Here is a 23,107-nt window from a genome sequence, read left to right as displayed (position 1 = left end):
TACACTTGGGGTCTGGAGGAGGAGCAGAGATTGTCACAGGCACTACAGGGGACAGAGCCGGTGGGGCCGATAGTGGAGCTGACTCAGTGGCCAGCACACTCCTCATGACATCGAAGGCATCCCTGACATGATACAGAGAAAGCTCCAGTTCCGAGGAAATCGGAATCTTTCTCTGCACCAAGGGAGATGGCTTCAAGGCCAATGCAGGAGCCGAGCTCACCTGTGCCGAAGCACTGAGAGGGAGAACGGGGTCAGACAAGGGTCCGATGCCACTTGCCCCCTCGGAGCCAATGAGGGAGCCCCGGTGCCCAGTTCCCTTGACGGACGGCACCACCGAGGGGATCGGAGCCGACGACGGAACCGAAGGAGATAGAGTTATCGGAGCCGACGGTTCCATTACTCAAACCCCAACGAACTCCAGCTCCGAACTCATTGGAGTCAGAGGAGGAACATCGATAGAAGTGGACGGAGCCAACACCTGTTGAGGCGGGCTTGACAACATCTTGGCAAGTGCCTGCGACTTTAGCAACCTACTGACCACTCTCTCCACATCCTGATCCGACAGCCTAGAGGATCGAGAGGAGTGAGAGGATCTGTGACTCCGCTCGCTCTGAAGCAAGGGAGACCGAGGAGCCGAATGTACCGATTCCAATGAAGGGGACCTCAGCCTCTTGTGGCTTCGAAGTTTCTGATGGAACCGACGAGAAGATAGTCTTATCGGTGCCAGCCGGAACCGAAGTAGAAGGTAGAGTCTGAACACAGGACGGCTCAGAACTTGGAGTTGATGGCTTGGTAGATTTAAGAGATACCCCTAAGAATAAGCTTACTCTCATGCTCCTGCAGGACTCTTGGACTAAATGCATGGCAGACAGAACAAGAGTCCTGCAGGTGCACAGCGCCTAAACAATAGACGCAAGAAGTGTGCCCATCTGTCAGAGACATTTTCTGACAGCATGAGTCACACTTCTTGAATCCAGACACTTAGGATTCCTTTGACATCCTGAAATAAGGAAACAACAAATACAACAGCAGCTACCAAAGCAAAATGCAGTCTACACAAAAAATACACTGTACTACAAGACTATAGCTAAAGGTTTTTTTTTTTTAATAGGAAAGCCTCAAACTTAAACGGCTAGCCTATGAAAAAGAGGTAGAAGGAAAGCCTCTAACCTAACCGGCTAACCTGACAAGAAGAGGATAGGGGGGGAAGGGTGGGGGCGAACTCTCTAAGTTAAACGAGTTCTACAAGGAAAGAAGGGATACTACAATTAAACACTAGCTATCAAAAAACAATACTAAACGTTAACAATAAAACACTGAAAAAATTTACTTCTAGAGTAAAAGATACACAAAAAAACTTTATACGAGCCTGAGCCAGAAAAACGACACCTTGTAGCTGAAGCAGCAAATGAGATCTGGGTAGCTATCGATGGGATAAGGGGTAGCCTCGAGCCAGTAAACAGCTTTCGAGCTATAGAAGATGGCCAAGTCCCAACCAGCAAGAACGAAGGCAAGATAGACAACTTAACATCATACGTTGCCACAGTTATTGTTTTACAGACTTGAGCTTTATTTATTTATTTTGTTTCAATTTACACTTTTGGTAAACTTGCAAATGACAGTCTTCTTTTAAGAACCCTATTCAACCATGGCATAATGAGAGATAAACATGTAAAGGTATAAAATGCGAAAGATAAAAAATTAAACATACATAAAATGAAGTTAACAGAAACAGTAAATGATTCACATTAAGAATGAAAAAAACAGTTGTGCAAAATCTTGATATCCTTCTCTCTTCACTGCTGCAGTATCCGGACATCAATGAGGCATACAAATATGTGTACTCAGGATGCATATATAAATGTTAAGAATTTATAGATTTGGCTGGTCTACGGGTATATCCCAAATCTTTTATCACACTCAAGTATAAAGTAGACTACTTTTGGAAATGGCAGCATGTAGCCTTTCCTGGTAGGTAATTTCAAACTTCAGTAAATGAGGTGGTGTATTACTGTCTCTCGTGCTAGAGGGAAGCAAGTTTCAGGAAGGTGTTAACAGAAAAATGCCATGCCAAAATATAATTTAAGAAATGTGCACAGAGCATAACCTGTGAGAGAAAGTTTAGCAATGGAAGCAGAAAGGAAGAGGAAAGGAGTGTGAACTGAAACAGGACACTAATGTCTACAGATTTGAAAAAATACAGTTGTGTACACTTACCATAAATGTAGATGTTTGAGTGTATTCACTGTTACAGTCATCACACTTGGGTTATCTGCATGCAGGTAGCCCTCAGTCGGCGCGAACATCAGAGACTTAGTATTTCTGTGTCGGTTGCTGTCACTTCAGGACTGACGTCAGGTCGTCAGGGGTATAAAAACAGGCAGCCAACACTATTACATCAGTTTTTCTTGCCCCAAATGTCAAGAGCCCCCCAAATAGGGAGCTAAGTTATGGTGGGAAAACAACACCAGTAAAAATTAAATACCAATAGCCTTGTAAGGGGTGAGTAATAGACGTAGACAGAAGAGAGAGAGAGGGAGAGACAAGGGGGCTGGAGGGTGGGAAACCAGGACTGCAACAGTGAATACACTCGAACATCTGCATTTATGGTAAGTGTACACAACTGTACTATGTTCTTCATGTTTCACTGTTGCAGTCATCACACTTGGGTTGATTCCCAAAGCTGAAGAATGGGTGGAGGCAGTCAAGAAGAGGTGGGGCTGGCTAGAATGCCCTGCAGGACTGCTGTTGCAAAACCCGCCTTGGATTTGGAAATGATAGGTAGGTGGTAATACTTTGTGAACGTGTGAACAGAACTCCAGGTAGCAGCTTCCAGAATGTCCCTGGTAGAGACTCCCCTGAGGAATGCAGTAGAGGTAGAAGTTGCCCTAGTGAAAGGGGTTATGACACCATGAGGGGTTGGTTTCTCATGGTGTTTGTAGCAGAAATGGATACAGTGTGCTACCCATTTAAAAATTGTTTGTTTTGAAATGGCCTTGCCCTCTGCCCCTGGTGCAAAACTGACTAGTAACTGGTCAGTTTTCCTGAAGGGTTTAGTCCTATCAAGGTAGAATCTGAGCTGTCCTGTGCACGTCTAAGGAGTGCAGGATCCTTTCTCCTTTATTTTGAGGCTTAGGGAAGAAGGTTGGCAAATGGATAGATTGGTTAAGAGCCACAATGGACACCACTTTAGGCATAAAGGAAGGGTTAGTCCTGAGGGAGACCCTGTCAGCATGAAAAATAATGAAGGGTTCTACAGCCACAAGTGCGTGTAGCTCAGACACTCTTCTAGATGAAGTTATGACCAGAAGCAACGCTGTTTTCCAAGAGAGGAATTTTAACTCTGCTGATGCTGCAGGCTCAAAGGGGGGTAAGTGTGAGCTTTTCCAGTAGAAAGTTAAGGTCCCAAACAGGGGTCGGGGCTCTCCTTGGTGGCCTTAAGCTGTTTGCCCCTCTCAGGAACTGTTTGATGAGAGGGTGAGAGAAGAGAGGTGGCTCAGTGTTGTAATGAGCTGAGATGTCAGAGGCATGGATCTTAATGGAAGAGAAGGATAGGCCGCTGTGGAGTAGATCTGCTAGGTAATCCAGGATTAGAGGTAAGGAGGGCAGTGTTGTGTCCTCTCCTTTAGACTGAATCCAGGAGCAATACCTTTTCCACTTATCAGCATAGGATTTCCTTGTACTAGGTCTTCTGAATTCAAGAATGACGTCCAGGCTGGTCACTGGGGGAGAATTCAAGGAATAAGCCAGGCTGCAAGATTAAGGGTTTGCAGTTGTGAATACAAGATCTGTCCCTCCTGCTGAGTGAGGAGGGTTGGGATCTGGGGTAGGTACCAGGGTGGCACCAGTGACAGGCTGCGCAGTAGTGGGTACCAGTGCTGGCATGGCCACTCCGAGGCAATCAGTATTGTCCTTGATCTGTACTGACATATCTTGAGTACATTCTTGTGAGAAGAGGCAGAGGGGGAAATTCATAGATTGAGAGGTTTGCCCACTGGAAGGATAGGGCATCCACTTTCCAGGCCCTGCTGTGAGGTGTCCTGGCACAGAATTTGCTGAGCTGTTAATTATAGGAGGAGGCAAAAAAGGTCCACCTCCGGGGTCCCCCATTTCTGGGTTAGAAGGCTGAAAGTGTTGGAGTCTAATTGCCAGTTGTGTGGGTCTAGGAGATTTCTGCTTAAACAGTCTGCCAGAGAGTTTTGTTTACCTGGCAGGAATTGAGCTTGCAGATGAATATGCATGTCCAAGGCCGTGCTCCACAGAGCCACTGCTAGCCTGCAGAGAGGGTAAGAGTGGGTTTTCCCCTGCTTGTTGCTATACCACATAACTGTGGTGTCTGTTTTTATTAGCAGGGGTTCTGGTGAGAGTAGGGATCTGAAAGTTGTCAGAGCGTGCTGAACAGCTAGCATCTCTTTTTGGTTGATGTGCAAATGAATTTGACTTGGGCTCCAGCGGCCCTGAATGCAGTTGTCGTCCAGATATGCCCCCCAGACATAATCTGATGCATCTTTGGTTAGGGTCTGGGTGGCATGGGGCTGAGTAAAGGGAAGTCCCTTGTTGTGGTTGCATGCTGCTGCCCACCAAAGAAACTCTGTCCTGAGACTAGGCATGATAGTTTCCGGGTCCTGAGAATCTTGGCACCAAAGACTTTTTAAGTACCACTGAAGTTTCCGCATATGGAATTAGTAAAATGTAAGAGACCATGAACCCTAGGGCCTGCAGGATTTTCCTTGTGGATAGCTGGGTTCTGGTGGCCATTTGAGCGAAGTAGCCTGTGAGATAGACTTGTTTTTCTGGAGTAAGGAAATCCAAAGGGATGCTGTGTCCAAGCTTGCTCCCAGGAATGCAATCTTTTGACTGGGGAATAGTTCTGATTTCTTTTCATTGATAGTTTATCCAGGGAGGTTAGAAGGTTCTTTACAAATGTCAGGTGCTGCAACAGCTTTTCCTGACTGTCTGCCTGAAACAGGTAATTGTCCAAGTAAGGGTAAATTTGAATCTTTTTCTGTCTGCAGTAGGCAATGGCTGGACCCAGGCATTTTGTGAAGACTCTGGGAGCAGTGGATAAGACAAAGGGAAGTGCAGACAACTGATAATGCACAGATCCTGCCCTGAAATGTAGGCATTTCCTGCATATTTTAGTAATGAACATGTTAGGAATTTCATGGCAATGCTTTGTTTCTCTGTGGAACAGGTGTATAATGAATTTAAGTTTAATAAGTCATCTGTTTGCTATAATTTGACTAGAAAAGAATGGACAGCATTAAATCAGTTAGTAGAAAGTAAGCACCTAATTATTAAAACAACGGACAAGGGTAATAAGATTGTGATTTTACATTACAAACAATATCTTAAACTGTGTAACTCATTTACAAGATACTAGTGTATATAGGGTTGTGAAAACTGCTACGTACTATGAAGCACTAAAAAAGTATGTGGTTCTACTATTGAAAGGACAACATTTATTTAACTAAAGAAGATGTTAGTAAAAAGTTGAATGTGAATAAATGTAATATGGCCACCGTTTACTGCCTGCCGAAGCTACACAAGAATGCAGTGGATCCTTCTGGCAGGCCTATAGTAGTGGCAACTAATTACTTTTTGCATAACATTGGTATAATTATATATGAATATCTGTTGCCTTATGTACAACGACTAGATTCCTACATTAAAGACACTTTTGATTTCTTGAACAAAATTATGGAAATTAACTGGAATTCTAAATGTTATTGGGTGACGTTGGATGTCACCAGTTTATATACGAACATTAAACACATGGATGGCATTAAAGATTTACAGTCTATATTGCATGACTGTCCCATTTCAAGTAACATTATTGAATGGGTGGAATTTAGTCTAAGAAATAATTATTTTTCCAGTTACAAGGTACAGCTATGGGGCCACCTTTTGAACCGACTTAGGCTAACTTGTTTATGGCTTCATTTGAAAGGAAATATATCTATCAACATGAATTTTTCAAATAATATGTAGTTAAATACTATAGATACATTGATGATCTCATCTTTGTATGTCAGGATGGTGATGGTATGGAAAAAGTACAGGATTTTGTAAAAGACTTGCGCTGTAATGGACATAATCTGTCCTTTGATGACCTACAGGTTGGCAAGGTGGTAGAATTTTTGGATGTACATCTAGTAGGTAAGAAAATAATGAAATCTTGACCTCTGTATGCAGAAAGTTTCAGGATGGTGGGCAATTTCTACATGGTTCTAGTTGTCACCCTATGTATTTAATTGACTCCTTACCATATGGGGAACTTTTACGACTTCATAGAATCTGTAATAATAAAGAAGATTTATCTAAAGCACTTTTATCTACCTCCAGTATGTTCCTGAATAGAGGGTATTCGTTGGCTTTGGATAAAATCTATGAGTATGGTGCTGTGGTAGCGTTGTCGCCTCACAGTAAGATGCTGTCCAGTTCGATTCTCAGCTAGAGCGTCTTCTGCGTCGAGACATGCGTGAATGGGCGTACCTTCATTGAAGGTTGTGCATCAGGGCTGGTAACTCGGTACGTAAAAATCAACTACCAATCATTAGCGGACCAGAGTTCTGCTGTGGCGACCCCCTAACCGGGAAAAGTCGAAAGACACAACAACATTATTATTCTACTAATAATAATCATAATTATGTGAGAAATATATATGAAAGTAGGAATACATCTCTACAAGATTATATATATATATATATATATATATATATATATATATATATATATATAGTAATAACATATAATGTTCTTAGTGAACAGATACAACAGGTTAAATATTACTGGAAGTTTTTGATAAGGGAAGAAAAACTAAAAGTTATTGTCAGACAAACTGGTAAAATCTTACTTTATAGCTCCTGTAGAAAGTTTTACAATAAATACATTGCTAAAGAGAACTTTTCCATATGGAAGATGTAATATATGTGAATTGATTGTTCAGACTTTTGATAAAATTTCAAACAAGTTTTGTCTATTAGGGAATGTTTCATGCGTTATTGAAGGAATTATATATGCTCTGCGTTGTCCATGTATGTTGGTATATATAAGTGAGACTAAGAAAATGCTCAAGTGTCGTCTGCAAGAACATGTTAGAGACATTAAAAAATGTAAAACTGAAAGTGCTGTTGCTATCCCTTTCAAAGAATGCCACAACAGTGACTATAAATTATTACAGGCTACTGTTATGGAAAATATATTTGTAAAATTAGGAGATGAAGGAAAGTTAAAAGATCAATTGTTATTTAAAGAATCTTTATTTTAAAATATAACACTATGGTTCCTCAGCGTCTTAACTGTGAAATCAATTGGAAATGTTTTATTTAATTATGTAATTGTATGCAATTGATTTTTTAATTGAATTATTAGCTTTGTCTGGTGGGTATTTAAAGGGAATGCTTGGACAATGTTTTTTATACTTCTTGATGACTACTTGGTCGAGGCGCTAAAGTTTGTAATAAAAGTGGATTCTGTTTGCAGTTTTTGTGTTGTTTTGGATATCATTTTCTGCTGTTTTCTTGTATCGGTTTGCATTTCCTGCATAAGTCCCTAATAGCTTCTTTTAGGCCTATGGTGGCTAACCAGGCATCTTTGGACAGCATAGGAAGAAGCAGCTGAAGGGTGAGTATTTTGAATTTTGGTACCACCAGGAAGGTGTTTAGAATGGAAAGATCTAGGACTGGGCGCCAAGTGCCCTCTTTTCTGGGTACCAGGAAAGGTCTGGAATAAAATCCTTGACCCATCTGTTCTGCAGGAACAGGCTGAATTGCCCTTATGGAGAGCAGTGATTGAACTTGGTTTTGTGCCTCTGCCTACTGGTTTGGAGGAAGGTCTGGGAACCCTTTTGGGGTTGGCAGTGAGTGGAAGTAAAATTTGTACCCCTAGGATACAGTGTTGAGGACCCATCGGTCTTTGGTGATGGAGGTCCAGTTTTTTGCATGATGGGCAAGTTTTTCTCCTAGGGGCACGAGCAGTTGGGCAGAGGTGAAGAGTGGAGTTGAGAAGTCATTGTGAATTCTTTCTGTAAGGGGGTGGCTTAGTACTCCCTGTTTTAGAAGTGGAGGTAATCCATTGCTTGGATCTCTGCATACCCTGAGACTGTAATATGGGGGGGTCTGTTTCCCCTGGGTCTAGTTTGAGATGGCCTTGAGGGGGCTGGAAAGGACCAATGTTTCGAGGGACAATGCCTACTGAACCTTGGAGGCTGCACTTGCAAAAAATCTTTGACTGTCTGCATAGACTTAGCTTTTTCTTCCATCTTAAGAACCTCTTCTGCTTTGGTGCCAAACAGATTGTCCTTGTTCAAAGGAGCATCAAGTAATTTTGATTTGACATGGTCTGGCAAGGTCTGCTCCTTAAGCCAAGCATGCCTTCTTAGTACAGAACCACTGACTGCTGCCCTGCAAGATGATTCTAGGGCATCAAAGCCACATTGCAAGGTATGCTTGCTGACTTGGTTTGCAGAATGCATGAGTGCCTGTAATTCTTAATTTTCTGCAGTGTCTGTAAAGGTAGATAATTTTTGCTTAAGTCCCATAATATGTTGCTGGTATTTCAGTATGTGACCAAATAAGTGGTGCAGTTAGTGCTCAAAAAAGAACTAAGTAACCAACAATAACAGCACCAAAGTTGCCAGTCCTCAGTATCAGTTTAATGAATAAAATAAGTGTTGAGCGCTTTCATCAAAAAGTTTGACTTCTGATGATGGTAACAACTTGGGGGAATTTCAGGATTTTCCACTCCCAAGACACTCCGAGAGAATAGCCAGTCGCAAACAGGAGACATACAAAATATACAGCAAAGTAATACAGCAGCACAAGGGCCGCCCCAGGTGGTAGTCTTTTTATATTTGATTCAATAAAGTGCAAAGATAAAATTCAATACACTTTAAATGGATTTAATATATACAATTATACTGGGACTACTGTTACTAGAGAGTTTTTTTCTCTCTTCTCTAAGGGATTTAAGTTTGTTCCTACTAAAATACCTGATATTGCTATGGTGATATTCTGAAGAAGTCAAACTTTTTGTTGAAAGCGCTCAACACTTATTTTATTCATTAAACTGATACTGAGGACTCGCAACTTTGGTGCTCTTATTGTTGGTTACTTACTTCAGCATGTGAAACTGGCAAATCAATGCCCTAATGGCGAGAGATGCAGCAGTGTATTCTTGTTTACCCCATCTGTCTAAAGCTCGGGAATCCCTCTCCGAAGGGGTGGGATTCTTAGCTGTAGTTGCTTTTATACCTTTAGGCCCCTGGGAAATGACCTCTGGGTCAGCAGTAGGATTTTTGAAAAGAAATTTGCGAGAGTCAGGGACTCTGTAGTACCTGTCTGGTTTCCTTGGAGCAGGGGGGTAAAGCATCAGGAGTTAGACTGGATTCCATAAAGCCATTATCCACAACATCCAGAACAGGAGGGATAGCTAAAGATCTATGTTATGGCAAATCTAAAAATTCTCCGAGTCTCTTTTTGGACTGAGGATAAACCTAGCATTCCCAGTGGAAATGCTCTCTTAAAGTATGTAGGGTTTCCCCAAAAGAAAAATCCTCTGGAGGGGAAGCAGAGGGAATGGAGCCCTCTGCATCTGAATCCTCATAAGCAGATAAAGGCATGTCTTCATATTTAAAAACCTCAGAGTCATCAGGCTCTTGGTCTGTTAAAGCTGCTGGGAACAGGTCTCTTTCTTTTAGCAGGGGAAGGCTGGCTTCCCGTAATCAGCATAATCAGGTCTTCTGCCATTTTAAGCATTTGATGTTGTGACAAGGAAGCAGGTGCTTGAGTTTGTGCCGTCTTTTTAGGAGCAGGTCATACTTTTGGCCTTAGAAACTTGGTAGTTTTAGACAGAAGTGAAGATGTGAAAGAAGTCGTCGGTTTGTGTTGAATATCAGTAATGCAAAGAACTTCTTTGGAAGCCGGTGCCAGCAAAGCGGCCCCAGACCCATCCAAGGTAAAGGAATCTGCAGGTTCCGTAGTCAAAAAGAGAGTCTTGTGGCAAACCGGACCCCGAACTGGTCTCGGTAGCAGCCTGCGAATCCATCGAAGCAGGCATCAGGGGCTGCGCAAACTGGTGACTAGCTTAACGGAAGCGCCATCGGCAGTTTTGGACCTGTGCGGTCTCTCTCTGTCTTTATCCTTACGTTTTTTCGAAAGATCAGTAGTCGAATGGCTTACTGAAGCCATTTTGGAATACGGAGATGGAGAGCGCAAGTATTTAATGACAATAAGGGCCCAACAACTAACAGTTCGTGCGTTGAACAAAGCACAAAACCGACAGTGAGGTACATTGCGGTCTGGGCCTAAACAGGTAACGCAGTAAGAATGGAAATCTTGGTGTGGTATTTGCTTTCCACAGGCGAGGCAATTGTTAACTTTTTCTGACATCGGTTAGATCAAGAAAAAAGGACCCCCAATGGGGTACTTAGCTTTAGAAGACTTCAGGAAGATTCAAATCAGAAACGAAAACTCCGGTATCGGCCAACCGGCACTCATGCAAACTGCTTCTGCTTCGGGCTCCTCGGCAAGAAAGACTGGGGTAATGGCGTTGGCTGCCTGTTTTTATACCCAACGACCTGACGTCAGTCCTAAAGCAACCGATAAATAAATAATGGCCTCCTCCACCAAAAGTGCTGCTTGAAAATCCAAGTACAAGCAAATCAAGAAGTAAAGCAGCCACTACCACGCTGAATATAAAATAGTATACTTTAAACAACAAGTAAAACAATGTCATAAGCGCTTTCGGGTAAATCCCTTCATCAGATGATAAACTTAATAAAATACATTGTATAATTTATAATACATCTTATCCAATCAAAATCAATAGTTTACCCTCCTTTTTGCTAAAGCTGGTTTTAAAGGGACCACGTCATTCAGAACTGGAGCCAATAGTTTGCTTAGATTTGACAGCATGCATCCTAGATATAATTTCCAGAATACTGTGAAGGGACAAATCTGTAGAATATCTAGGATATGTACCAACAAGTGTTCTTTTCATCAGGAATTAAAATCGTTGGAAAGTAAATTTCTGGACAGAGGTTATGCCAATGCTTTATTAGATAAAGAACTGTGCGGTCTCTCTCTGTCTTTATCCTTACGTTTTTTCGAAAGATCAGTAGTCGAATGGCTTACCGAAGCCATTTCGGAATACGGAGATGGAGAGCGCAAGTATTTAATGACAATAAGGGCCCAACAACTAACAGTTTGTGCGTTGATAACTATAGGAGAGATAAAGCTAAACCATGGTTGCATAGGGTAACGAAATGACCTTACAGTGTCGGTGCTCAGGTTAATAATGAAAATAGAGGAATGCAGATGAGTTTAACATATGGTAGTGACATAGGTGGAATATGTAATATTATTAGGAACAACTGGAGGATTTTCTTGACAGATGAAAATATAACCAAAATTGTAGGGACACAACCTAGGTTTATTTTTAAAAAGAATAAAAACTTGAAAGACATTTTATGTCATGAACCATTTCAAACTAGCTGAAAGGGTTACAGTACCAAGAAAAAGGGTATGTTTCCATGTCAACATTGCAAAGCCTGTAAACATATCATGCAAAGAAATTGTTTTTCTCATCCTAGGACCAACAAGATTTACTCTTTGAATGTATATGTTGACTAACACTCAAAACATGGTTTATACTGCTCAATGTCAGCAACGCACTGCATATTATGTAGGTAAAACTAATTGTAGATTTAAAGATAGAATCTTTAAACATTTGTCTGACATAAGACTAGGAAAGGAACATAATGCATTGTATAAACATATAGCATTGCATAAAGATAATGTTTTTGCATTTATGATTATATGTGTTGTGAATAAAAGTCAGCAAATGGGGGACTTGAAAAATGAAACTGAATAGATGCAGTTGATTCTTAGACTTACAGCCGATAAAGCTCCAGGTCTGAATGACGTGGTCCCTTTAAAACCAGCTTTAGCAAAAAGGAGAGTAAACTATTGATTTTGATTGGATAAGATATATTATAAATTATACAATGTATTTCAAGTTTATCATCTGATGAAGGGATTTACCTGAAAGCGCTTATGACATTGTTTTACTTCTTGTTTTATTAAAGTACACTATTTTATATTCAGCGTGGTAGTGGCCATGCTTTACTTCTTGATTTGCTAGTCCTGAAGCAACAGCAATCGACGCAGAAATACTAAGTCTCTTGTATTCGGGCTGACTGAGGGCTACCTGCAGGCAGATAACCCGTGTGATGACTGCAACAGTGAAACACAAAGAACATCAAGCATATGAGCACTTCAGAGAGAAAAGTAATAAGGAACTAGCCCACCTTCTTCACTGTCAGACACTGGGAGGGGCTGGCAGAAGGATAGCATAACCGGCACAATTTAGAAGGTTTGATAAATGAATGTGTGACAAAAGGAGATACTGCCAGTCCAGTTAGCTGGAATTTTGTAAATAATTATATGTCACTGGTGAATATCGAAATGATTTATACAAGATCCTTATGTTACAAATGTATTAGAACTGTATGTCATGTGTATATCAAACTGCTTGTACAGACGTGTGTGATGAAAAGGTATTTGCAAAATGTCGTTTGAAATGTAACCACAGTGTGTCCTACTGGAAAAAAACAGAAATGTACATGCGCTATTGTAACTGTTTAAATGTATATATTTTTAACAGTGGAAACTGAGATTCAGGAGGTTAACCTCAGTGTAGTATATTTTAGAAAAACAACTGAAATTAAATTATGGCTAGGCCATAAAAGATGGTATCTTTCAGTTTTCACTGCAGCAAGAGACACAATGTCAGTACTAAGAAAATTTCTGTATCGTCTTTAGGGTGAAGTAATTACTAGTCTTGAAAGCATGAAGGAATGGAATTGTTTTATGGCTTCCAATATCTGCCAGACATCTGTGGAGAAGCCCTTGTCTGTATATTTTTAGAGGTGGATGCTAAATACTGCCAGCTTCATCAATGGTTGTTTGGCTTAGGAACTAGCAGTCAGATGACAAGAAATTATGTCATTCTGCAAGCTATCCCAGAAGTAATATTTTAGATATTAATTTGAGAAGCTTCTTAATGAGACAGAGCATTCTGTATTCGGTCTCCAACCTGACATGAACCATTCACCACATCTGGCTTGCTCTAACAGTAAGTTACTAGGGAACAGTAATTCTCTTAGATACAGTCAGGAATATAGTAAAGCTTAGTTTAGATGTTTTTTTTTCTTTATTTGAGAATGTCCTTTAATGTTGTTTTAAATATTTCCTGTGGTTTTGAACTCTGATGTCACTGTGAATATATATTTAGTATTGTCTTGTTCTTTTATTATTTATTATTAAATATATTTAAACCCTTCATTGTAGCTGATCTTTGTAGAGATATTTAAGTTTTGAGAGTACTTGCATATTTATTTGGCAACACTGTATGGGCTACTTCTAATAACCTTGTTCTTGGTCAAACTACCATTTGTGTTAATGTTAATATTAATATTACACAGGACAATTGGACACCCTTTGTTAAAGGCCTTAAAGCAGCTGATAAGGAGTTGACTGGTGGCAGTGGTAACTACCTTATAGTCTGGACAGAAGGAGGCAAAGCTAAGTAAACCTGTGCCAGCCTTTCCCAGATGTGTGTATTTGTGCAAATCAAACCTCAAAAGGTGTGTGTCTAAGTTACTTGGGCAGGGACACAAAGCACTGGTTGGACACAAAGGGTGCTGGGAGGTCTTAACTTGGTCACTCAGCTGAGATCTAATCTCTATAGCTGTGCCAGTGGAGAGTCATAGTGGGGATCTGCAGAATGAGTGAGAAACCAGCCCCGGACTGGCTATGGTCTTTGTGCTCCTAAGAGAAATTGCACAGGATGCATCTGGAAATATTGTGTGCGTACTTGTCATCCTCTCAGTGAACATCCCCCACTGGTGCCAGTGGTGACAATTGAGGCTCCTTGATTACTGGTCCAGGGGTGGGTCATCACAGAAGGCGGGCAGTTTTTAGATGACTGTGTGTTTTGGCATGTTTACAAGCAATGTGACAATGGGGTGATAATATTGACTCAAAAAGTACAGTTGTGTACACTTACCATAAATGTAGATGTCCCTGTGTATTCACTGTTGCAGTCATTACATTTGGGTTATCCTGCCAGGGGTAGCCCTCAGTTGGCCCGAATACCAGAGGTTTAGTATTTCTGCGTCGGTTGCTCCAGGACTGACGTCAGGTCGTCAGTGGTATAAAATCAGGCAGCCGACGCCATTACATCACTTTTTCTTGCCCCAACTGCCAGGAGCCCCCAAATACGGAGCTAGGTTATGGTGGAAGAACACCACCAGTAGAAAGTAAATACCAAAAATTCCCTGTAAGGAGAGAGGAAGAGACAGAGAGAGAGAGAGAGACAAGGGGGATGGAGGGGGGAGGACCAGGACTGCAACAGTGAATACACTCGGACACCTACATTTATGGTAAGTGTACAAAACTGTAGCATGTTCTTCATGTTTCACTGTTGCAGTCATCACATTTGGGTTGATTCCCAAAGCAGAGGAAAAGGGTGGAGGCAGTCAAGAAGACCGGGCACTGGCTAGGATGCCCTGAAAGACTGCAGTGGCAAAGCCTGTCCTGGATTTAGAGAAGACAGGCAGGTGGTAATGCTTGGTGAAGGTATGAAGAGAAGTCCATGTTGCAGCCTCCAAGATGTCCCTGGTGGGGACCCCTCTGAGAAAAGCTGAAGAGGTGGAGGTTGCCCTGGTGGAATGTGGCCTGACCCCCTTTGGAGGCAGTTTCCCATGCTGTTTGTAGCAGAAATGGATGTAGTGTGCTATCCATTTGGAGACTGTTTGTTTGGATATGGCTTTGCCCTCTGCCCCTGCTGCAAAGCTGACTAGCAATTGGTCAGTTCTTTGGAAAATGATTTAGTCCTACCCAGATAGAATCTGAGCTGTCTGTGCATATCTAGAGAGGGCAGAATCTATCCCCCTTGTTTTGTGGGTTAGTGAAAAGGTGTGCAAATGAATGGATTGGTTGTGAGCCACACTGAACACCACTTTAGGCATGAAGGATGGGTTAGTCCTGAGGGAGAACCTGTCAGCATGGAAAATGATGAAGGGCTCTACACCCATGAATGCTTGTAGCTCTGAAACTCTTCTAGCTGAAGTGATGGCCAGAAGCAAAGCTGTTTTCTGAGAGAGGAATTTTAACTCTGCTGAAGCTGCAGGTTCAAAGGGGGGGTAGGGTGAGCTTTTCCAACACAAAGTTAAGGTCCCAAGCTGGGGTAGGAGCTCTTCTGGGTGGCCTTAAGTTGTTAGCCCCTCTTAGGAACTGTTTGATGAGAGGGTGTGAGAAGAGAGGTGGCTCTGTGCTGTAATGACCAGAGATGGCAGGGGCATGAATTTTAAAAGACGAGAAGGATAGACCCCTGTGTAGTAGGTCTCTAGGTAATCCAGAATGAGAGATAGTGAGGGCTGTGCTGTTTCGGCTCCCTTAGCCTGGATCCAGGTGCAAAACCTTTTCCACTTGTCAGCATAGGATTTTCTAGTGCTGAGGCATCTGACCTTATGTATAACATCTAGGACTTGCATGCTTAGGCTGACAGCTTGAGGAGAGGTCAGGAAATAAGCCAGGTCAGGAGTGTTGGGATCTGAGGTAGGTGCCATGGTGGCAGGGGTGACAGACTGCACATTAGTGGGTACCAGTGCTGGCGTGGCCAGTCGGGGGCAATCAGGATTGCTCTTGGCTTTTCCTCCCTTATTTTGAGCAGTTCCCTTGAAATGAGTGGTAGTGGGGGAAATGCATAGACCGAGCGGTTTACCCACTGGAAAGACAAAGCATCCACTTTCCAGGCCTTGCTGTGAGGTTCCCTGGTGCAAAATTTGCTGAGCTGATGATTGGAGTGGGAGGCAAAGAGATCCACCTTCGGGGTGCCCCATTTCTGGGTTACAAGGGTGAAGGTTCTGAGGTCTAGCTGCCAATAGTGTGGGTCTAGTGGGTTTCTGCTTAAGTTGTCTGCCAGAGAGTTTAGGGAATCTGGCAGGAATTGAGCTAGCAGGTGCAGCTGCATGGCTGAGGCTGTGTGCCAAAGGGTCATGGCGAGCCTGCAGAGAGGATAAGAGTGAGTTCCCTCCCTGTCTGTTGATATACCACATCATTGTGGTGTTGTCTGTTTTGATCAGTAGAGCCCCCGAGGAGAGTAGGGGTCTGGAAACTGTCAGGGCATGCTGAACAGCTAGTATCTCTTTTTGGTTGATGTGCAGATGTATTGGATTTGGGCTCCAATGGCCCTGAATGCACCTGCCATCCAGGTGTGCACCCCAGGCATAGTCTGATGCGTCTGTGGTGAGGGACTGGGCGGCGTGGGGTTGTGAGAAGGGAAGTCCCTTGTTGTGGTTGCATGCTGCTGCCCACCAAAGCAAATCTTTCGTTAGACAAGGTATCAGTGATATAATAGTCTCCAGGTCTTGAGAGTGTTGACACCAAAGGCTTTTTAGGTACCACTGTAGTTTCCTCATATGCAGTCTGGCATATGAAATGAGTAGAATGCAAGAGACCATGAACCCTAGATCTTGCAGGATTTTCCTTGCGGATAACTGGGTTCTGGTGGCATGAGAAGTAGCCTGTCAGGTAGGCTTGCTTTTCTGAAGTAAGGAATGACATCTGGCTTCTGTGTCCAAGCTTGCTCCCAGAAATACAATTTTTTGTGTAGGTACTAGTTTTGATTTCTTTTCGTTGACAGTATACCCCAGGAAGGGCAGTAGGCCCTTTACAAAGGTCAGGTGCTGTAACAGCTTTTCCTGACTGTCTGCCTGAATTAGGCAATTGTCTAAGTAGGGGCAAATCTGAATATTTCTTTGTCTGCAAAAAGCAATGGCTGAAGCCAGGCATTTTGTGAAAACTCTGGGAGCAGTGGATAAGCCAAAGGGAAGCACAAAGAATCGAAAGTGCATAGATCCTACACTGAAACGTAGATATTTCCTGTAAGATTCCCTGCTTGGGATGTGTTGGTAGACCTCGTTTAGGTCTAGGTTGGCTAACCAAGCAGAGGAAGAAGCTGCTGGAGGGTGAACATTTTGAATTTTGGTATTAACAGAAGGTGTTTAGAATGGATAGATCGAGGATTGAGCGCCAGGTGTCTTCTTTCCTGGGTACCAGGAAGAGTCTTGAATAAAAACCTTGGCCTATCTGGTCTGCAAAAACATGCTGTATTGCCCTCATGGAGAGCAGGGAAAGGACTTGCTTTTTGGCCTCTGCCCACTAGTTTGGAGGAAGATCTGGGAACCCTTTTGGAGGTGGCAGAGTGTGGAAATAAAATCTGTATCCCTGGGACACTATTTTGAGGACCCATTGGTCATTGGTAATAGAGGCCCAGTTGTTTGCATGGAAGGAGAGTTTTCCTCCTAGGGGCACAAGTAGGTGGGCAGAGGTAAGGGCTGGAGGTGTAAAGTCATTGTGAGTTCTTATCATAAGGGGGTGGCTTGGCACTCTCTGTTTCTGAAGAGGAGGAACTCCATTGCTTATATCTCTGCATTCCCTGGGGCTGCTGTCTGGGGGGGGTCTGCTTCCCTGGGTCTGGGCTGAGCTGGCCTGGAGGGGGCCGGAAAGGACCAGTGCTTGGAGGGGCAATGCCTACTGAACCTCGAAGGCTGGACATGTAAAAAGACTTTAACTGTCTGCATAGATTTAGCTCTTACTTCCATCTTTTTTAAGACCTCTCCTGCCTTGGTGCCAAACAAATTATCTTTGTTCAATGGTGCGTCCAATTATTTTGATTTGACATGGTCTGGCAAGGTCTGTTCCTTAAGCCAAGCATGCCTTCTAAGGTCTGAACCAGTGACTGCTGCCCTGCAAGATGTTTCTAGGGCGTCAAAGCCACACTGAAAGGTGTGCTTAGTAACTTGGCTTGCAGAATGCATAAGCTCTTGTAATTCTTTATTTTCTGCACAAGCAGGAAAGAAAGATATTTTTTGGTTGAGGAGTTCCATGGTATGCTGCTGATATTTCAGCATGTGGAACTGACAATTTAGTGCTCTAATAGTAAGAGTAGCAGAGTTATATAAGTTTTTTTTTACCCCAACTGTCTAAAGCTCAGAAATCCCTGTCTGAGGGGGTGGGATTCTTAGCTGAGGTTGCTTTAATTCCTTTAGGGCCTTGAGAGATGACCTCTGGGTCAGCAGTAGGATTTTTGAAAAAGAATTTGAGAGAGTCAGGGACTCTATAGTACCTGTCAGGTTTCCAAGGAGCAGGAGGAAGTGTGTCAGGACTCAAACTGGATTCCATAAAAACATAATCAACAACATCCAGGACAGGAGGAATGGCCAAAGGTCTGTGCTGTGGTAAATCTAAGAATTCCCAGAGTCTCTTTTTTGACTGAGGATAGTCCTGAAATTCCCATTGGAAATGCTCCCTTAAAGTATGAAGGGTTTCACCAAATGAAAAATCCTTGGGTGGAGAGGGAGAAGGAATGGATTCCTCTGCATTAGAATCCTCATAAGCGGAGAGGGGTTGTATGTCTTCACATTCAGAAGCATCAGAGTCACTGGACTCCTGTTCAGATAAAATTATTGGGGACAAGTCTCTTTTCCTTTTGGAAGGGGCAGCCTGGCTTCCCCTAATAAGCATAATAAGGTCTTCCACCATTTTAAGCATTTGAGATTGAGGCAAGGAAGCAGGTGCCTGAGCTTGGGTCATCGTTTTTTTGGGCGTAGTTCGTACCCTGGGCTTTAGAAACTCGGTAGTTTTAGAAAGAACTGAAGATGCGAAAGAAGTTATCAGTTTGTGTCGAGTATTAGTAATGCGAAGTACTTCCTCGGAAGCCGGTGCCTGCTCAGCAGCTCCGGACACATCCAAGGTAGAGAAATCCGCAGGATTCTTAGTCGAAGAAGAGTCTTGCGGCATACCGGACTCTGAAAGGGTCTCTGTAGCGGCCTGCAAATCCACAGAAGCGGGCATCAGGGGCTGTGAAAGCACCTCACAGAGGACTGGAGAACTGATGTCTAGCTTGACGGAAGTGTCGTTGGCAGTTTTGGACTTGTGTGGTCTGTCTCCGTCTTTATCTTTCCGTTTTTTCGGAAGATCGGTAGTCGGATGGTTTAAGGGTAAGTTTTAAGTAGGAATATAAGGTACTAGCAACAATAATGTGAAAAAAAGTGTCTGACACTAAAGCTAAGAGTACTAAAACACCCTTATTTAGTCTAACTGTAACAAAGAAAATTCTTGCATTCAGAGAAACTTCAGGCATTTTACGCAACAGTTTCCTACTTGGTTTAAAAATATTAAGCAGTAGCAGGTGAAATTACTGAGACTGAATACTAATTAATCACTATAATTATTTAAGTACATGTTATAGCACTTCAAAGTACTTACTGATTTTCTGATAAAAAAATCAATAAAGCAAAACAAATAAAACATTCAGAAGTAAAAAGAATAAGAAAAGACATTATGTAAAAATGCAGACTTACCTCATTTTCATTAGCAGCAGCATCTGCAGCAAAACAAAGCACAGCTTTACAATTTTCCTGAAAACAGTGTGCAAGGAACTCAACCAGCTTTAACGGAATATCTGTATTTGCACTTATGGCATCAGTCCCGCATTTCTTCTCACCAAGTTTGGCAATTATTAGTTCTAAAAAAAATATCCTGCAATGCAGAAGTATTCAATTAACTATAATTTAAGAAGCAGGCTATGCACTCTACACCAACCACTCCAAATTCTACAGCTATGGATAATTTAAAATATTTATTATCAAACAACATAAGCTGAAGTATTGGGCAACTGAGGTGCAATGGACTCAATGCTACACAGAACGATGACATGCTTTAAACAGTAGATTGGGGGGTGGATTACACTTATTGGTACTATTAAAAGTACTTCTATGCCTCAACATTTCTGAGAGAGACACTGTAAAATTTACACACCTGAAGCATTGTACTAAAGATGATCTCTCACACTAAAGCTGAACTCTCATATCAAGGCTAAGGATGTGTACTTGTGTTGGAATGGAGATTTTTAGCCAACTACACCTTTCCCAGATCACCATGGAATGTTACACAGTATGCACTACAATGCTCTTGACTAAGAAAATTTAGTTTGTTCATCTTGTTCAAAATCTTTTCTGTTTTTACAGGATCAGTTTGAGGCACAGCCTGAACAGTCATTTTTTTTCTACTACATGGATCACCTAATTTGGGGTTGCAAGAAGTCGGATCTTAATCCTGGAATTCAGCGTGTGTAACCAAATGAAACTTATCCTGGAGTGGGTGTCACTAATGGTTGAACGAACATACACACAAAAAGTAATTTAGAGATGTGCCAGTTCCCCTTTTGCACAACTTTGGAATAATAAACCAAAGCAACTACTAAGAAGCCAGATGGACAAGCGCTGCTGGTTGGTTGTTGTGTTGGGGGAATATATGCAAACTCCACACAATTGGTACTCCAAGTTAAGATCTACAGTGGAGGAAAATAAATTCAGAAAAGATAATTATTTCATTATTATATAATGTCATTAAAACAAGTCAAGTTACTTTTTCAACATCCAGAAGTCAGTGTTGCTGAGAACTACATCAAAAACATATATCTGATAAGCAGATGACACCGTAACACAAGCTCACAGATTTCCTCCCGTGCTTAAACAAAACCATAGAGTAATTTTAGTATACTGTGGAACTATCAAGTAGCACATCAACTATCAACTCGCAGAAGGCAAAAGTAATGCCATCCTCAGCACAAAGTCTAACAATAACAGGTCAGCTGAGGAAAAACTTCCCCATTGTGACAAAGTAAAAGTAGCTGTCATATCAAATCAACACCTTTCCTTCCATAACACAAAGAATACTACACAGGGAAAGTACTATATCAATATAAAATTTCCTAACAAAAATCTCAGCTTCTAACAAAGACAGGCAAGGAAAACAATCAGCCAGTGTGCTGCCCCACACAACCGCATTAAACACCCTTCAAAAATACATCTATACTGTAAGCAATAGAAAACAAGATACTTCAGTTTGTCCACCTGACACATAGACGAGACCATGATTGCTTAATACTATGGAAAGAAATGGCTACCATCAACAGCCAAAGGTACATTACTGTTAAACTCCCAAACCATCCACTGAGATTTACTGCCTGCAGCCAAAGATCAAACTACAAACAGCAAACATTAACTACTCTACAGGTAATCAAAAAAGCATCTTACTTTTCAAACCTAACCGTAACCTAGCAATTGGTGATTTTTAAATTAGCTCCTGCATGCTGGAATACTAATCCTCTAGAAATTAGAAAAACACACACCTTAAGTCCGAAATACTTAGAAAGTAACTTACAGCTGAGTGCACCTCCAGAGGATTCTGCAGTTACTTCCTACTTTGTCAAATATTGCTTGTTCATACTTGCATTAATAATTCCAAAAAGCATACTACATACAAGGTATCAGAATATTTTATCTTGAAGCATATATGATGGCACAATTCTATTGATATTTCACCTCTGTCAAATGCAGATAAAGAGATATTGAATATTATTTGTATACTGTTTATTTGTATTGTAACAATGTTCATATTTCTCTATGTCAACATTCAGGTAACACAAACAGAATTGCATAACCTCATATGAAAGTTCACAACTATATGAAGAAAACCCTGCTGGTAGTATGTGCATTGCTTGAAAGGTTACTGAGATATCATAATTTGTTTATACAACATTATAAATTAATATTCACTGCCTTTACTTTGGCTTATAAAATCCAGTTTAAAGGCACCTCCCAGCTGGAGAGCGTCATTTAGTAGCAAGTAACGGAGAAGGAAATGAATGAATGTGCATTTATTCCCAAACCCTGACTAGATATATTAACTCTGCAATGTAGCACCTTCATTCAGTTGAAATAATTTCATCTGCAAAACTAATATTTGTTCGTAATGTAGAGAGTTTCAATAAAGAGAATTTCTGTAACTCCTGCAAATGCATCTGCTTTGATTTACCAGTTTCTACTATTAACTTTGTAAAAAAATCTGCTATTGTTCTACTGTGTGGGATTTATACTACTGTTGCAAATGTGCTCTGATGTATCAGCTTTTCTATTAATGCTGCATATAAGGGGTAGGACAAGTTATGTTTGCATTTGCCTGCTACTGTCATTTGTGATGTCCGTTCCATATAGCTCAGCCCTTGAGTGAAAAAGTTCCTTAGGCTATTTAATTTACCTGGTTATCTCCTGTGTGGCTGCGGTTTTTCTCCTTAAGGAACTGCATCCAAAATTCCACTCTCTTTTTTCCCCACCTGCTTTATCATCATCCCTTTCCTCCATGAATTATAGCCTTCTGCTTGTGTTATGTATATGAGCCTTAACTGTATAGCTCTAAAGTATCCCTTTAAATCAGGTAATCCTAAACAACCTTGTTCTACTGGAGGGATCAACGTATTGCACTTGACCCTTGCCTTCTCCTCCTTCCAGATAAAATCCTTCAACTCTATTACTGCCCACAACTTCTCCTCTGGTTGATAAAAACATGGCTGACCTGTATATAAAACTAAAAGGACTAAACATTTTCACTGCTTGTATCTTGCTATCCATACCCATAAACAAGAGCTTCCAGTTTTTCATTTTTTTGTACCATCTTTTGTTTAGTCTCTTCCCACAAATCCTTAGCTGCCATAACAGAATTGTTTTTTTAAGAATACTCCTACATACTTCATTTTATCATGTCCTCATTGATATGGGTATTGCTGAACCAATTCATGTGTCGGTACATAGTTTACAGCTATAGCTTTTGTTTTGTCATCAATTTTGTATCCCGTAAAGACTTGACACTGTCTTAGAATGTTCAACACTTTTCTGTCATTTTGTCAAGGACAAAAATTTCCTTTTATGGTTTTATCAGGTACAAAATTATATCATCTGCAAATAAACCCAACTTTTGATTACCATGGCAATTATACCTTTGAATTTCCCTTATTCTTTTGCTACTGGCACTAAATATAATGCAAACAACAAATGGAAAAGAGGACACCCAGCCCTGGTTTCACTGTTCAGATCCAACTTATCAGAGAGGAACACTCCCACTTCAATATTTGACTCCAAACCCTCATATATCCTTCTTAATCAACCTTATTATTTTATAAGGGAATGCAAATTTTT

At 41.5% G+C, this 23,107-nt stretch overlaps 1 protein-coding gene across 1 annotated transcript in view; it reads right to left on the bottom strand.

Moving 5' to 3' along the window:
* The window catches only part of ATXN10 (ataxin 10), a 1,253,568-nt gene that overhangs the window by 347,744 nt on the left and 882,717 nt on the right, over positions 1 to 23,107 (bottom strand). The window contains exon 5 of the mRNA XM_044087236.1: positions 19,433 to 19,610. Coding sequence (XP_043943171.1) covers positions 19,433 to 19,610 — 178 coding nt within the window. The remainder of the gene's footprint in view (positions 1 to 19,432; positions 19,611 to 23,107) is intronic.

This window comes from Protopterus annectens, chromosome 11.part0 (genome assembly GCF_019279795.1).
Source record: "Protopterus annectens isolate FY-2018-M chromosome 11.part0, PAN1.0, whole genome shotgun sequence".
In the NCBI taxonomy this organism is placed as follows: domain Eukaryota; kingdom Metazoa; phylum Chordata; order Ceratodontiformes; family Protopteridae; genus Protopterus; species Protopterus annectens.
The sequence above is the reverse complement of the archived record's forward strand: the minus strand, read 5'-3'. Positions and strand labels throughout refer to the sequence as shown.